Source organism: Diplotaxodon limnothrissa, linkage group LG17 (assembly GCF_057381915.1).
Source record: "Diplotaxodon limnothrissa isolate DT_005_m linkage group LG17, D_limnothrissa_male_GT1.1, whole genome shotgun sequence".
Classification (NCBI taxonomy): domain Eukaryota; kingdom Metazoa; phylum Chordata; class Actinopteri; order Cichliformes; family Cichlidae; genus Diplotaxodon; species Diplotaxodon limnothrissa.
Genome location: NC_140612.1, coordinates 46899 through 62148, shown reverse-complemented (window position 1 = coordinate 62148; position 15250 = coordinate 46899). Strand labels below are relative to the sequence as shown.

Below are 15250 nucleotides of genomic sequence, written 5' to 3'. Positions count from 1 at the left end.
AACTCAAATACACAGTGGGCCAAAATTCAAAACTTGAACAAAGTCGCGGGCTAACGTTAATATTTATTATAAATATATTTATTCCTCCAGATATAGGAATGAATCTTTTCTTATGGACTCAAACACATTTTGCGGAAAAACTGAATATGGAACAAGCAAAGCTTAATACTAAACTATATATATATATATATATATATATATATATATATATATATATAATACCAGTAGGCCAGCTCTAATAGTAATTTGGTATGGCTTCGCGGGCCAAATGTAAGTAGGCTGCGGGCCAAATTTGGCCCGCGGGACAGAGTTTGACACTTATGATCTAATCTGTCCTTTTTGTATGTTCCCCTCAGGTTGCCATGGTAGCAGATATAGGGGGAACAAGCGTAGATGATGCTACAAGGAGAATGATGAAATTCCTCATATCACCCGAGCTTGCCGTGGAGTACAACTTGCTTGGCCGACATGGGAAGAAAAAGTTCAGAGATTTGCGCCTCTTTAATGTTGTGTATGGTAAGTTAATTTCACTTGAGACACTTTTTTTAATAAAGTGTTTGAAATTTCACTTGAGACACTTTTTTTAATAAAGTGTTTGAAAGTGTAAGTGAGATTGGTTATTGTGCCATCTTATATATTTGAGGCAAGAAAGTGAAATAAACATTGTTCTTTGTAAATCTTTCCGAAAGGAAGTAAGCTACGGTTACCTTTACTTTGGCTTACCCATTTTTCTTCTTCATTTGCAGAGGCACTGAAGAAGAATTCTTTGACTGCAAAAGTCAACCTGCAAGAAGCAGAGAAAGCTCTCTCCAAATGGTTCACTGGAGCTAGAGACAGAGGAGGACTGAGGGCTGCTAGGGGACAAAACAGACTAACGGCTCTGTAAAAACCATAACAGACACCTCTGCTGATTCAAGTCAAGGTTCTGAGTTTCCCTTCTTATTTTTTCCCATGTTGCTACAGTTCCAACTCTAAGCAATTTGAATGTAGTTTGATATTTCGAGTTTTTTAAGTTCACACACCTTGGAATAGTTACTTAAACCCACAGTTGTGTGACAAAATAAATGTGAACAAAATGTGTTTTGTGTCCCCTCTTGATTTCTATTTGCAGTCAGCTTTAATATATTTAGTGTCTTTGTGTCACAGAAGCCGTATTGGCTGTCTGTTAAATTGATTTTGTGGCTGTTTTTCTACATGGGACCCACCCAGTGCCAGAAATTAGCCAATTCAAACAGGTAGTAAGATGCAACTACAGAACCCACTGATAATGCCATTCCAACTTTTTAGCTCATGTTTTCCTCATGTTGTACACACTAAGAACTTGAAAAATGGGGCCCGGGTGGGTTTATGAGTACTTTGCCCATTTGGGGTCCATTTAGTTCCCAGATTTTACCAATATAACACCAAGATGGGCTTATAAAATGGGGCCATTATGGAACCCGTGGACAATCCCACTTAAAACCCACTTTTTAGCCTATGTGATGCCCACATGGTACCCACAAAAACTGGAAAGATGGGGCCTGGGTGGTGTTAAGGTTCAAAATTGAGGAGGGAGAGTACAAACCACTCTTGGTCCAGAAGCTCTTTGGTCAAACAATGATTTTAATGAACACACGTGTGGGAAGACACTCTGTACGCAGACAGCCAGTAGTCCTCGACTTAATCAAAGCATGAACAGATATTTTATAGCATCAGGGTTTGATTTACTGACGCCCCTTCATGCGTCACAGATACATTTTATACATAGATCAGATCAACACCACCATGGCTTTTAAGACAGAACATCATCTTCTATTTTTATGGCTGGCCCTTCCTGTCTACCTTTCAGTTCTTGTCTTGTTCCTCTTTCTTGCCGAGACAACAAGGAACGGTTCCTCTTTTACCGAGACACTTTTGCAGTTACAGCCAGACATGAGTAACCTCTTCTCTAACTAATGTGTGTGTGTGTGTGTGTGTGTGTGTGTGTTGACCTCACATGCTCTTTGTGTCACCTCTTCACCTACTGTCTGTGTCTCGTCCTCAAATGCTCTTTCTCAATTCACCTGTTGCACTTCTGACCTTTTACCAGACCAGAAGCTCACTGAGACTATGTGTATGTCTTCTACTAAATAAATGTTTTAACCAAGAACCTCTACTAAAACCTTAATATAAAATGATCTGATATATAAGTGTTTTGTAAGCATGTATTGCAATTCCTTCTATGTTCTAGTTTTCCCTCAGCATGGATCATCTAGACACTCTCACTAGATGAAGCTTAAGACCTTTAAAGAACCTGAACATCAACTCAAATAAGCACAGATATGCAATATGTATAAAATAGTTATAACTGCACCTGGAATACAAAGTTAGTTTAATACCTGTATGCATAAAACCTTAAAGCCTTCTTAAAGCTATCTGTTACATTGTTAAAGCCTCGTCTTAGCCTGCTGCTCAAAATAACTTCCTGCTTTCACTTCTGCATACAACTTCCTGTCAGCCTGCAACTCAGTCTTTCTGAAAGAGACACTGTTTAACCCCTGAATGCAATATAAACTCCAGATTATATTATTAATGCAATGGTAATGATGACAATTATTTAACAATAGCAGTAAAATAATTTCCCTGCTCCACACTCCCTCTCTCGACCTCTGGAACACCAGAGGTCGCCATACATTGTGTCCTCGCTCAGACCCTCTCTAGCCGTCCTCTGGCTCAACCAGCTCCCATTCGAGAACACTCCATGTGTAAGCTTAGGTTTTCTCGGTCCCTCTCTGCAGGCCTCGAGATCTCCAGGATCCTCGCCCCTCCTGTGGACGCCGAGATCGATCTTCTGCAAAGGAAACAAAACACCTTTTCCTGCATCTCCCTAACTTATCCTATTTGGGACTCTTTAATCAAAAGCATGATCCTAATTATGCTCTTAACTTATTGACTTGTATTTATGTATATTCTTCAACGTTCCTCATCACTTTAAAACTCTTTAAGCCCTGCTTTCACGTCCGGTTGCTCGCTCTATTTTTCCCTTATCTGATCATCAACATCCTGTGCACAAATTGTCGCTGCTGCAAGTTCCTCTACTCTAAAAGATCCAAAAGAAAACAACCATTCTAATCAATTAAGTTTAAGCATATAAGCAATTACTCCTGTATACATTTCATCATAGCTAAATGCTGCCTTGAAACAACTCCTATGTGTTAACTTCATTTTAACCTCACATTTCCTATGTTATAACCCGTTTTTGGTATAGCCTTTTTATTTCATTTGCTCCCTTTAATGTAACAATACCTTCTAATTCTAGTTTATCAGACTTCACCAAAATATATGCTTTCCTTCTTCTTTGGTCCTTCTTTAAGTTCAGTTAAAAGCTAAATGAATTTGAGGCCTTTTGCCTGGAATCAATACTGTCATGTGTGTTTCTTAACTCTGTGTCTGTAAGCGTGTGCAATCCTTCAATAACTTCAATAACTCATCTCAAAAATGCAATATGTATAAAAATCATTTCTATTTATAAGCTCTCCCCTTTATCCTAAAAATACCTCCTATGTAATATCTGTATGTGTAAGCCTACATTATAACCACTACTTCTAGAAATCAAAAAGAAATCAAAGCTGTTCTACTCCTTCAACCCTCACTAATTTTCCCTCTAAGACTTATTCACAGCTTTGAAAAACCGGCATTGTATCTTCTAAACAGGATTCAGTTCTGTCATGGTCCTGGGCCATGTTGGCCCAGTATCCTTGGTTCCTTGTATTTTCGCTCCTTATTTAGGCCAGGTTTTCTGAGGTGTCCTGTTGTGGTGTTCCCTAAGTGTTTTTTTTCCCTTTGTGACTCTTACCCCCTTGTGCCCCTCTGTGTATTTATGAGCTCTCGTCTCTCTTTGTGTTTATTCCATGTTTCCCCCAGCCTGTTATGTCTGTGTTCTCCCCGTGCTTTCTCTCCTCCTGTCTGAACCTCTGTGTACTTCCTGTTTTACTTTGACAGTCTCTCGTCAGTATGCGTAATGTTGTGTTCACTCCTGCCCTGTCTCGTTATGTTTATCAGTGTCACCTGTGTTCCCCACCTGTGTGTAATCTCCCTGTGTTCTCTGGGTGTATTTAAGTTGTGTCTTCTGTTATGGTAGTTGCTGGTTCGTCTGTGTTGTTTCCCCTCGGTCTCCCTGCGTCTCGTTTCTGGTTCGTGTTATTAGCTTACCCAGTTTAGGTTTCCGGTTTCTTGTTTTTCCACCAGTGCTGTTTTGTGCCCACCGTTGTAAATAAATATTCACCTGCACCAGAGCTGCCGCCTTTTGGGTCCTTTTCTACAACTCCACACGGCTTGCCTCGCAAACCGTGACAAGTTCACTTTTAATCCTTTAACCTTAACTTAAAAATAACAGTTTCAGTTTTACCATATCCAAATGATCAAAAACCCCAAAAGTCCTAAAATGATCCTAAATTATTAAACAATTAAATTAATAAACCCTAAACCCCCCTTAATCTTGATACATTTCATGTGTCAAGATACTATACAAAACTTAAAAATGCTCAGTTTCCCCACTCATGATCCAATCTATGTCATGAAAATAAACTTAAAACAGAACAGTTATCAGTCATGTGTTTCTTCAATTAATGATAACTGAGTTACACCAAAAAATATTTCCCCTTTAGCATTTGGCATTCTCCCAACAATATACTATAATCCCATAATCTAACCCCAGTCAACAAAACAAAACAGAAAATTTCTCTGGTAAAAACAAGTGTTTGTCCACATTAATTCATCCTCACTCACATGCAGTCACACATTCACTCACATGCAGTCACACCATGTATTTGCTGATAGTGGAGCTTCCCGCACGATCAGATACTCCACCCTCAGCAAAATGAGCTCAGTCATTTTTTATTTTCCATAGGAAAATATTTCTTTATGCTTTTGGACTGGATCGACTCGCATAAAATCCTTTTTACAGGGACTTACGACCTTGATCAGTCCCCACAGGTAGCTCTCCTCAGCCAATTGTAATCTGGAGAGCCCCCCCTTGTGTTTGCTCTCCCCGAGAATTTTCAGCGCTGTTGCAGGCCTGCTTAAAACAGAAATGGAAAAAATAGAGCTGATTGTTAGCTCATAAAAACAAAACAAAATCACCCGACAGGTTTTCTTTAAGTGCACTGTTACAAAATAATGGGCCCAATTTTTAGACATGTCCATGTTTCCTAAAACTCCCTCTATTAAAACAAAAACAACAACCCAAACCTAACTGACAAAATCAACCCATCACCACAACAACCTCAACAACCTTAAACGCACAAAAGTTTTGCCACCACATAATTTCGCCTCCTCAATACACCGAAAGTCTCATTAAAACCACACAATTTGCACACAAAAATCACCCCCTTATGCTCTTAAATTCAGCATAAGACCCCTTACGACATCATATAATCACTAAACTATAAATTCCCTACCCCAATCTGCACTTCTCGTCTCTGCTATGCTTCCTCTTCCTGAAAGTCACAGTCACACACATACAGGAAGCTCCTACGTCACCACTCACTCCAGCTAATGTGCATACTGAGTCATCTCTCAAAAAGCTGTAACAACAGAAACATATGTTTAAACATTCCCAACTCATTAAATCATTTTATTTCTTTCTACAGTGATCACTGGTTTTGATCACTCAGTACGAGAGAGCACTCCTAAGTCACTCTTTTAAAACTACTTTAATCACTTTTGTTTACATAACTCACTCCCTTTGTCATATGGCTTCTTCTATTCCTCAATTACAAACTCAAATGTATTTTATTAAACATTCACACCATTGTATCATTCATACAAAATAGCAAGCTGTTCTTCATTGCATATGTTTGTGTTCTTAGCCAAGTTTAATCTGTATCTATGCATTAATCTCCATGAGCTTGTCTTGCCTTCATAAGGTTAATGCATTTTCTGTTTGTGTGTGTGAATTTGCATATGTTGCTTTTGCAGTGTGTCAGACTCCTGCACAATTCTCCACTTAAGCCGTCAGTTTCTTTCCCAAATTTGCTAACCCAAATTTTAAGCTCCCACCTTATTCACACCATTCCTGCTCCTTAGCCAGAAGTTAGGGCCCACTTGTCATGTTTATGGAGACATGGCGCTGTAAACAATTCAACCAGAAACTTGCCTTGGCATGTCCAGTCAAGTTAACCTACAGGTTTCTTCCGACCGCTGCACGTGGAAAATTGATCCAGATCTGTTTCGCCCCTATAGAAACACAACTGAGACATTTTCATTATTATCATAAGTACATAAACTACCCGTTTCCCTTTCTCTGGTCAGAAATCCCAACTTATGTCATGTATATACGTGTAAGCAGGTCTTCATTGCTTTTCCTATGTATTTTGTTAATGTTCAGTGAGTGTAAGCTGCTTTCTTCATTGCCTCTATATGTTATAGTCAGGTTTAATTCATGCATCTTTTCCCTGATTTCTTAATTCAAAACTATCTCACTTCTGATTCTTTCCAGAAATAATTTCACATGTAACACTTTGTGTATGTGTGTTTTCTATTCTTGTTTACCTCTTTGTTTGTGACGGTGGACATCTCTAAACCATCATGAGTTCAGGCTTTCATTTCAATCCAATTACACCCTGTATTCTCACAGTCAAAGTCGTCCAGCTTCGCCTCTCACTGGTCACCGTCCTCTTCTCTCAGTGTCCTTTTGTTGTCTTGAATTCCAGCAAACACAGTCTGTTTCTTCTCTGTTTCTCTTCAGTATTTTCCTTTTGGATCAAGTCCCAGCCTGGCAAAATACCACATTCAGTGCCTTTAAACAGTCATGTCACACTGTTCTTACCAGCCTGCTGTCCACCGTGCATGTTTCATCACGTGGTTTCTTCTTTTCTGTTGATCCTCTCAGTCATCTCTTTCAAGATTACTCCAAGCATGGCAAATCTGACAATCAGTGTCCAGTGCTTTACCACCGTTCATTATCCCACTGTTCAACTGCCCAGCCTGTAATTTACAGTACATGTTTCCACCTCGTGGTTCCTTACATGCTGCTGCTGGTGTCGTCAGTGTGGTTTCAGTTGCACTGTCTTTTGGCTGCTGTTAATTCTTCTCAAGTCCACGATGTTCTGTCGGTCTTCATCAGGAGATTAACTGTCCTTTGAGCTTCTTCTCAGGATGGGGACAAGTGCGAGGTCAAGCTGTAAAATTTTAAGCCAAAATCTGGCCTGTTTTCTCCCAATTATGCTACTCTAGTGGTTTTGGCGCCGTACTCAAAATTCCAGGTTGAGAGAAGTCCACCTTTATTTATCTGTAATCTGTTTTGACACACTAAAACATACAATTAATATCCTTTTCATTTCTTTTCTCAAAACCTCCATTCGCTTTATCTGCCTAGAGTTTAACTCATCTGTTTCTCTCTCTGGGTGCTCACTCGTCACCTTATATGGGCATGCAAACTTCCTGTCACCCACACCATTTCCTGTTACACACACACAGCACGCAGCTGCTCTGCTGATTCTCCAGGCTAATCAAACTTATTTTGTATTTACAATCTACAAACCCTCTGTAATCCTACTAACTTTTGATCTAAAATGTAGCATCATTCACACAATGATTTCATAATCCTCTCACACACACCTTTTAAATAAACTAAACTCTTATAACATCACTCATGCATCTCTTAAATTAAAAACACTTTCAAACTTTAAAACATCCTACTTTACATCACCAAAGAAATACCTCTCACACCTTTATTCATCATTCAAAACCTTCTAGTCACCGCATTCACACAAGAAATTGAAAAAATAAAACACACCAGCAACTATTGCTGGAGAGAAGTTACTACTGAAAGTAATATGTTAATCTTAAGTATACACAGTGCACTCAATATATTTATATATCTACATCCAACTTCAGTCAATTACTATACATCCCCTACGGCAACTCAAAACTTTATTTATAGTCCTCTAATAAACATAAATGGCATTTTAAACACACACTCAACAATGTTTGCAGCAGTATTTGTCTAAACCAACGGTGGCTTAAACAGTTCACTGCTTACTCATTTGCATTTTCACACTCACACACACCGTCTAAAAATAGCAGCAGGCAGTCAGTGCATTACTGACTCGACACACAGAGATCTCTCACACCAAATTTTCTTATTCTATATTACAACGACGTCTTATATTTACAACCACTGTCAGATCTGTCAGCTTTAGCGCCTACACTTTAGACAAATTTAAAATAACCGCCCAGCGGATGAACTCCCTGAGTTTTTTGCGACCAATTCACCAGTACCTGTCCAACAGTTTCTGGCCTCATCTCTAAAGTCCCTAACTCAATTTAAAAGTGTCCAACACCCAAGGTCCAACCTTTGCTGCCCAAAAAAGCGCAGATACCGTTCCAAACGGTAAGGAGACTAACTCCTAGTTATTCTGGAGTGCCCCAAGCTCCACAGTGACCAACTGACTATCCCTCTTCGAGGACAATGCCTAAGCGTCCTTGGCATTGGCAAGCGTTACCTCTGAGCACTGCGCTTCCTAGAACCCCCTCGGTTCCGTTCTAAAATAATTTATAATACTTTGGAACAACAGTAAAACACCCAACAAAGTGTAAGACTGAAGCAGGTCCAACCTTATAACCAAAAAATAACCAAATTCCCTAAGATAGTAAAATCATTGAGCAGTCCAACTGCTTACCACGGTCCTAACCGTATTAAATCCTTTTAGCGGTCCAACCGCGTTCAATCATTACCAGCAGTCCAACTGCTTTTAAATCCTCAGTACTGTCATGAGATTCTCATCAAAATCAAAGCAGACATTTACCGGCAACTTTTACTGAATAGACATTTAATTTTATCATCCAATTCAGCACACTTCGGATAAAATCAACAGGCCTGTGCCTACCTCTTTTTAAAGGCGCCTGTCCCCTCAGTTTGGTTGCCGGGTCACGCCTGCCTGTCTGACCACAACGGACCATACATCACCGTCTACACCTCCAATCCTCCCTCCTCAACCACCGGACGAAGCCCCCAAATGTTAAGGTTCAAAATTGAGGAAGGAGAGTACAAACCACTCTTGGTCCAGAGGATCTTTGGTCAAACAATGATTTTAATGAACACACGTGTGGGAAGACACTCTGTACGCAGACAGCCAGTAGTCCTCGACTTAATCAAAGCATGAACAGATATTTTATAGCATCAGGGTTTGTTTACTGACGCCCCTTCATGCGTCACCGGTACATTTTATACATAGATCTCCAGTGCACTGTAACAAAAACGAAAACAGACATAACCAACAAAATACTACTAAAATAACACAAACTAGGGCCCGTTGCAGACATGTCCAAGCATAAAACTATCCCTCTCTCGCTTACGAGAAAGAACACAAGCCAAAGCTCACTGATAAAATCAAGCTAGCGCTAAACAAAACCAAACAATCAACCAGAAATTCACAGGAACATTTTGCTTCCTGCCGGGACAATATTGTGTGGGAATGAGAACCTCAGGTGCCGTAACACCTTTTGTTCCTCCTTGAATTAAAACTCAATCACAGAAAATGCCGTACTCCGACCTAAAACTTACACTATTAATTCATCATTTTCACTCTGTGCCACTGTTCCTCATCAGGGCTGTGTGAAGCACAGCAAAGAATTCAGTCAAGGCCTTGAGCCATAAACAGACATCACGCACAGACATTGTTTTCATAACCAAACCGTTTTAGAGCTTATTCCTAAAATCTACATAAATGCCTTCTAGGTGACATATAACACATTCTAAGTAATCAATGGCTCCTCATAAAAATTATGCATTGGGATGTTTGTGTGCAGCATTTTGCATATCAGCATAAGCAAAGCATTCTTCATTGCATCAGCGTGTGTGTGTGTGTGTGTGTGTGTATATGTATGTGTGTGTCATTTCTCACTCACTCAACGAGTGCGCGTGTTCATGTGTGTATTTCACTTCATTCTGAATCTGTGTGTTTGGAGACGTGTGTGTGTGTGTGTGTGTGTGTGTGTGTGTGTGTGTTCATCACTTTCCTGTTCTGGTGTTCTGGGTAAACCACGGCCTGAAGCATGCCCTGGGGTCCTGCCCCCCCTCCTTTTCAGTTTGTTTGCGACCATTGCTGCTGCTGCTGCTCAAAATTCAGTCCGTCCTGGTTCTGACCCCAATTGGGGCAGTCCTTTCTCCAGTGTCGATGTTCACCGCAGGTGAAACCTGCATCTTCTTCTGTGTTTTTGTCCATTCTGAGGTGCCTTCTGTCCTCAGTTACTCCTCTTATCTCGGTCACGCCCTTTTTCGCCACCCGATCATCCGTGTTGGTCCATCACTGTCCTGCACAGTGTGAATGCAAAGTTATCAAGGTCAGCATTCTTTCGCTCGACCTTACTTTTCATTCGGGCTTGGCGGGCGTCTCGTCACAGCTCTGTCAGCTGACGCAGTCTGGGAATTTTCCCCCGTGTAGTGAAACGGGCCTTAGGTTTAGTGCTCTCCGTCTCGGCTGCCTGAGATCACATTCCTGCAGGTCTGTTGACATTCTCAGGTCGTTGTTGTGGGTCCAGCTGTTGCAGCATTTGGTCAGTGTCACGTATGGGGGAGAGCAGGAGTCCAGTCAGCCTCGGCTTTCAGGGCCGGCAAAGCAGCCTGTAATTAAATATGTATAGAAAAAACAAAAACAAAACAAAACAAAAACAAACAAAAAACAAAAAACAAAAACAAACGAACAGGAAAATGATGTTGTGTTGGCTGTGTTATTCAGAGGGGAGACAATGGGGCCAGGCCCTGTGTCAGCCTTCTCTCCCCCTTTTTTTGTTTTTTGTCTCCCGATATAATCAACTCCTAACCCACCAAGTTGACAGGACAACACAGGTACATATTAAAATTCTTAAGATCATGTTTAAAAGCCCAAAAAAGGAACTTTCTTTCATTCAGTAATCACTTTTGTGTATGTTACCCAGTTGGGGCCCATTTAGTTCCTAGATTTTACCAATATAACACCTATATGGGCATTTAACATGGGGCCATTACGGAACACGTGGACAATCCTATATGGGGCCCATTTTTCAGCCCATTTCCAAACCATATGGGCCCCACATATAAATGTTGGCTGGGAATGTGGCATGTCGCAGTTTTCATTATCCTTATATCTATATCTGCCCGCCCCCTCCTGCTCAGTATCGTTTGTCCTCCTGCGGCGTGACCACGGTCACCTCTTTGCTCCCGAAGTCTCAGAAGGCCGTCATGTGGAAGGCCATGTTGGAGAAGACCACCAGGTACTCGAAGGCGGCGAACAGGGAGTAGATTCCTGCTTCACAGTATTTGTTGTGGCGTCTGAAGAAGTAGGCGGCGATCACACAGCAGCTGATGTTGAACAGGAAGAGACGCAGCTTCCAGTGATATGATGTCACTTCCTCTGGTCTCACGTAGTGTCTCTTGATGACGTACCACAGCCAGCACGTAATGAGCATGTGCACCAGCGAGCTCCCTATGAACGTGATGAACCCGTACTTATGAACACTGTAGGTTTCCGTGGACGACACGTACGTGAGCATCACCAGGCCGGTGTTCTCGGCGAGGCTGCAGAGGAGCGCCAGCCCGCTCAGCAGCAGCTCCGGCAGCCTGTCGGCGAAGCGGCTGCGGTAGAAGCTGAAGTAGGCGAAGGCCACCAGGTACCGCGGCGCCGAGTGGAGCCCGATGCAGCCGCGCCAGATGTAGCGCTGCGGCACACCGCTGATGGCGGAGCTGATGGACGGGAGGTAATTGGACACCTTACAGTGCGTGTACGTCGCGTCCTCATAGTGGTACCAGAGGGACATGAAAATGCAGGCTATGAAGCCGGTCACCGGCAGCAGAACCGTCCCCACGGCGAAGCTTTTGAACGGCAGCCGGATGAGGAGCCGGTCCCGGTCCAGGCTACTGTACGGCCCCTGGAGCATCCTTCACGGCTCCCCGGGCTCGCTCCTCCTCACTGCCATCGAGCCCCGAGTCTTGCTTTTTTTTTTTTTTTTTTTTTCTCTTATTAAAAGCAAAATAGTTCTTAAAATCTGCTTTTTGTTAAACAAAACTTAACTCCCTTTTAGGTCTTGGACTCAGAAAATGCTGTTGGATCGATGCTGCCCAGTATTGCAAGTGATGTGTAACAGACCACTTAAGCCATTGTTAAAACTGAAAAACACTAAATTCCTAATTTTATTTCATTAGACTTCAAACAAAAGACAAACAAAAGCTTTCAATAAGAGCAAATAGGTTAAATTCTTTAAAAATTACTGTCTGCAAACATATTCCATTACATATTGAAAAACAATCACTTTAAAAAATTGCAGTAGCAACAATTCTAGACTCGCATCACTGGATAAAGCAGCTGAATGAATCAGAGGATAATATCTGGTGACCGGAGGCCAATCAGAAGCGTCCAGCATCTTCAGCGACACCCGCATTCATCCACCACCATGTCCTGGTAATGCTGAAGCACCACATTGTCATTGTTGTCGTAGTAGAGCATGGAGATCGAGGAGAGACGGATGGGGACGCAGCAGGGCTGTGGCGTGTTCTCTGGATCCAAGGAATGCACCAGGGTCTGCAGGATGGCATGGTTGGTGCCGTTCAGGCTCTCACTGAGCGGGCACGGACACTCCCCGTGGCAGTAGTTGGCCATGAAGCCCTGCGGGGCGATTACCCAGTCCTGCCAGCCAACATCTTTAAAACTGATGTAGAGGCGGCGAGCTTTACACACATTGCTGGGTGTCACGGGGATGTGGATGGCGCTTCTCCTCTGTCTGGACCGACACCGATTTGGGTTGAGGGACACAGCCACTGGTGAGGCTTGAACCAACGGGAAGGTGAAGTCTTGTTCCAGCGGGAGGGAGTTACCGGGGTAAAACAGAAAGAACTCTTCCGGGTGTGGTCCGAGAGGGAGCAACTCAAAAATTAAGCCGTAGTTAGACCCCGGTTTGCGCCAGCTCTCTGCCACCGCTGTGAGATCGATGGTGATGGAGGTGGACTCGGGCTGCAGCTGGACCGACTGGGACAGCAGGAGTCTGCGGTTCGCCTTAGGATTAGTTCCCTTCAAAGTCGATCGGATCACTTTATAAAGAGAGGCACTAATGGCCTGGGACCCTTGCAGCAGCTGCACGGGACTGAGGGGCTTCCAGTGGAGCTTGATTTCCAGCTGAGCCAGAGATAGCATCTCCACAGGCTGCAGGATGGACATGTTGAAGAAAAGATGCTTCTCCAGGCAAGCCTGACAGCTGCTGCTCCAGCCAGACACCATCCTGCCTTGGTCTTGGATGTATCTGACGATGTTGCCGCGGACTCCATACTCTGACACCGTGCAGGGCTGGCTCTCCAGAGCCTGGAGCTTCTCGGCCCTCCGGAACATCCTCCAGAGAGCGGAGGGGACATGGCGCCGGGGCTGGAGGCTCCCTGCAGGCCTCGGCCTCTCGGAGAGCCCCAGGGACCTCAGAAGGAGCTGCTCCTGCCTGTTTGTGTCCTCCACGGGTGAAAGGGCACACGCGCCGAGAAAACCTACTGCCAGCAGCAACACAGGAGTCATGCCCGGACTTTCTGTTGATGAGTCCCGAGTCTCGCCGCGTCCTTTTCTTCGTAGCATCGAGAGTAAGAGAAAATGTGGCCCGATCTGCTCAAAGCCTCGCTTATATTTCCGCAGAGCGCGGGCGGATTCGTCACGCACCAATCGCAGAGAGGCTTGCGGCAGCGCGCAAATTCAATGCACTTTTCTCCAATGAGCAGCACACACCGAGGCGGGGCGATGCGCCACGTGGAGCCCGTCACCAATCACGGAGCGGCACCGCGTCACAGCCAGTCACACATTTTAAGAGCAGCGAGTCTCCTCTGTTCGCTACATCCAGCTGGCTCGCCGCATCCGCGGAGAGAGAGCTTAAGCTGCACGCTCTCCTACCAACAACGGCTCTTTTCAGAGCCACCTCACTCACTCACACCAAGAGCTCGCTCCTTTATTGTTATTCTTAGTATTGTTTTTAAAATTGAATCTTATGCTCACACTTCAATCTTCATGCTGTTTCTATTCCTGAAATTACAGTTGGCATCAACATGGAATTCACTGACTTCAGTTACGAAATTTATATGTAATAAAGTATTTTTCAAAGAAACCTGTTAGTCACTTAAACTCAAGTTCACTCATAAAATGTGTCCTTCATAATAACGTTACAGGCTATGCTAGGCTTTGGCCCAATACGCGGGTTATGGATGAGAATAGAATGACGCAAAGGACACCGCTTCCTCGTTTCTCTATTGTCAAGTCAAGTCATCTTTATAGCACAGTTAAAAGACATCAAGTGTCGTTCAAAGTGCTGGACAGAGGGATAATATAATAAAAACAATATAGATAAGATGAAAACATTGTAGAAAAATTGTAAGACATCCATATGTGTACATGCAAATATGCACTGTTATCTTTTGCAAGTAAAGCAACTGTCTCATGAAAACTTTTCGTCGTTGTTTCCTTAAAAAATGTTTATATTTGTGACAAAAGTGTGCAAAATGCTCAACACACACAATCAAACACGATCTGTACAGCGTGATGAACGTCATCTGTTTTAAATACTATATTAACTGAACAATCTGCAACAGAGTTTGACAATATTTTAAATAATTCTTTATTTTTTGAAAAGTGTTTTATGTGCTACATTTACAGCTTACCTTTATGATGCACCGCAACAGAACAAACTAATGAACACATTATTCAAATCAACTTGTTCTCCTGGTCCATTTTAGATCAAATCTAAAAGTTAAAATTTTATTCAATTTGTATTTGTCACATAGACAATCATACATAGTGCGACATGCAGTGAAATGCTTATGCCAGACCATACAAAAACGAAACGAAACTAGCAATACATAATATACAACACAATAATACTAATACTACTAATAATAATAATAATCTTGGTTTGTCTTAGAAACCTGTAAGTTGTTTGAGGAGTCACATGAGTAGCCTATATTTCTGTCATAGGTTTCATGTTTAATAATGCTGCTTTGTTGATTTTCACGGTTTCTGTTTGGAGACAGAACAAACAAACCGATAAAGCTCGTATTTTACGTTTCCTGTTTTACCACCATGCGAAGGGACTTTACCTCGTTAGTGCTGCTGTGTGTGTGTGCGTGGGTCGCAGGGGAGGGGCACTATGTGTTGTAACCAGTGACTATGATGTAACTGTACAAAGTGTGTCAGTCTTGTCAGCCCACTAGCCCAGACACCGACCAAACGGCTAGCCCCTGCCCCAGATGGCGAACAGAGAATGGGGGTGTGTGAAGACCCCACGCCTCACT

At 42.7% G+C, this 15250-nt stretch overlaps 1 protein-coding gene and 1 pseudogene across 1 annotated transcript; both read right to left on the bottom strand.

Annotated features, from left to right (window-relative positions):
* Nucleotides 1-11112: 11112 nt before the first annotated feature.
* LOC146614374 (acyltransferase PGAP2-like) lies at nucleotides 11113-11877 on the bottom strand. The gene is given in 1 exon segment (XM_085376386.1): nucleotides 11113-11877. A coding segment is annotated over 1 exon segment (765 nt).
* Nucleotides 11878-12286: 409 nt separating this feature from the next.
* On the bottom strand, nucleotides 12287-13493 carry LOC146614373 (protein DVR-1 pseudogene; annotated as a pseudogene).
* Nucleotides 13494-15250: the final 1757 nt, after the last annotated feature.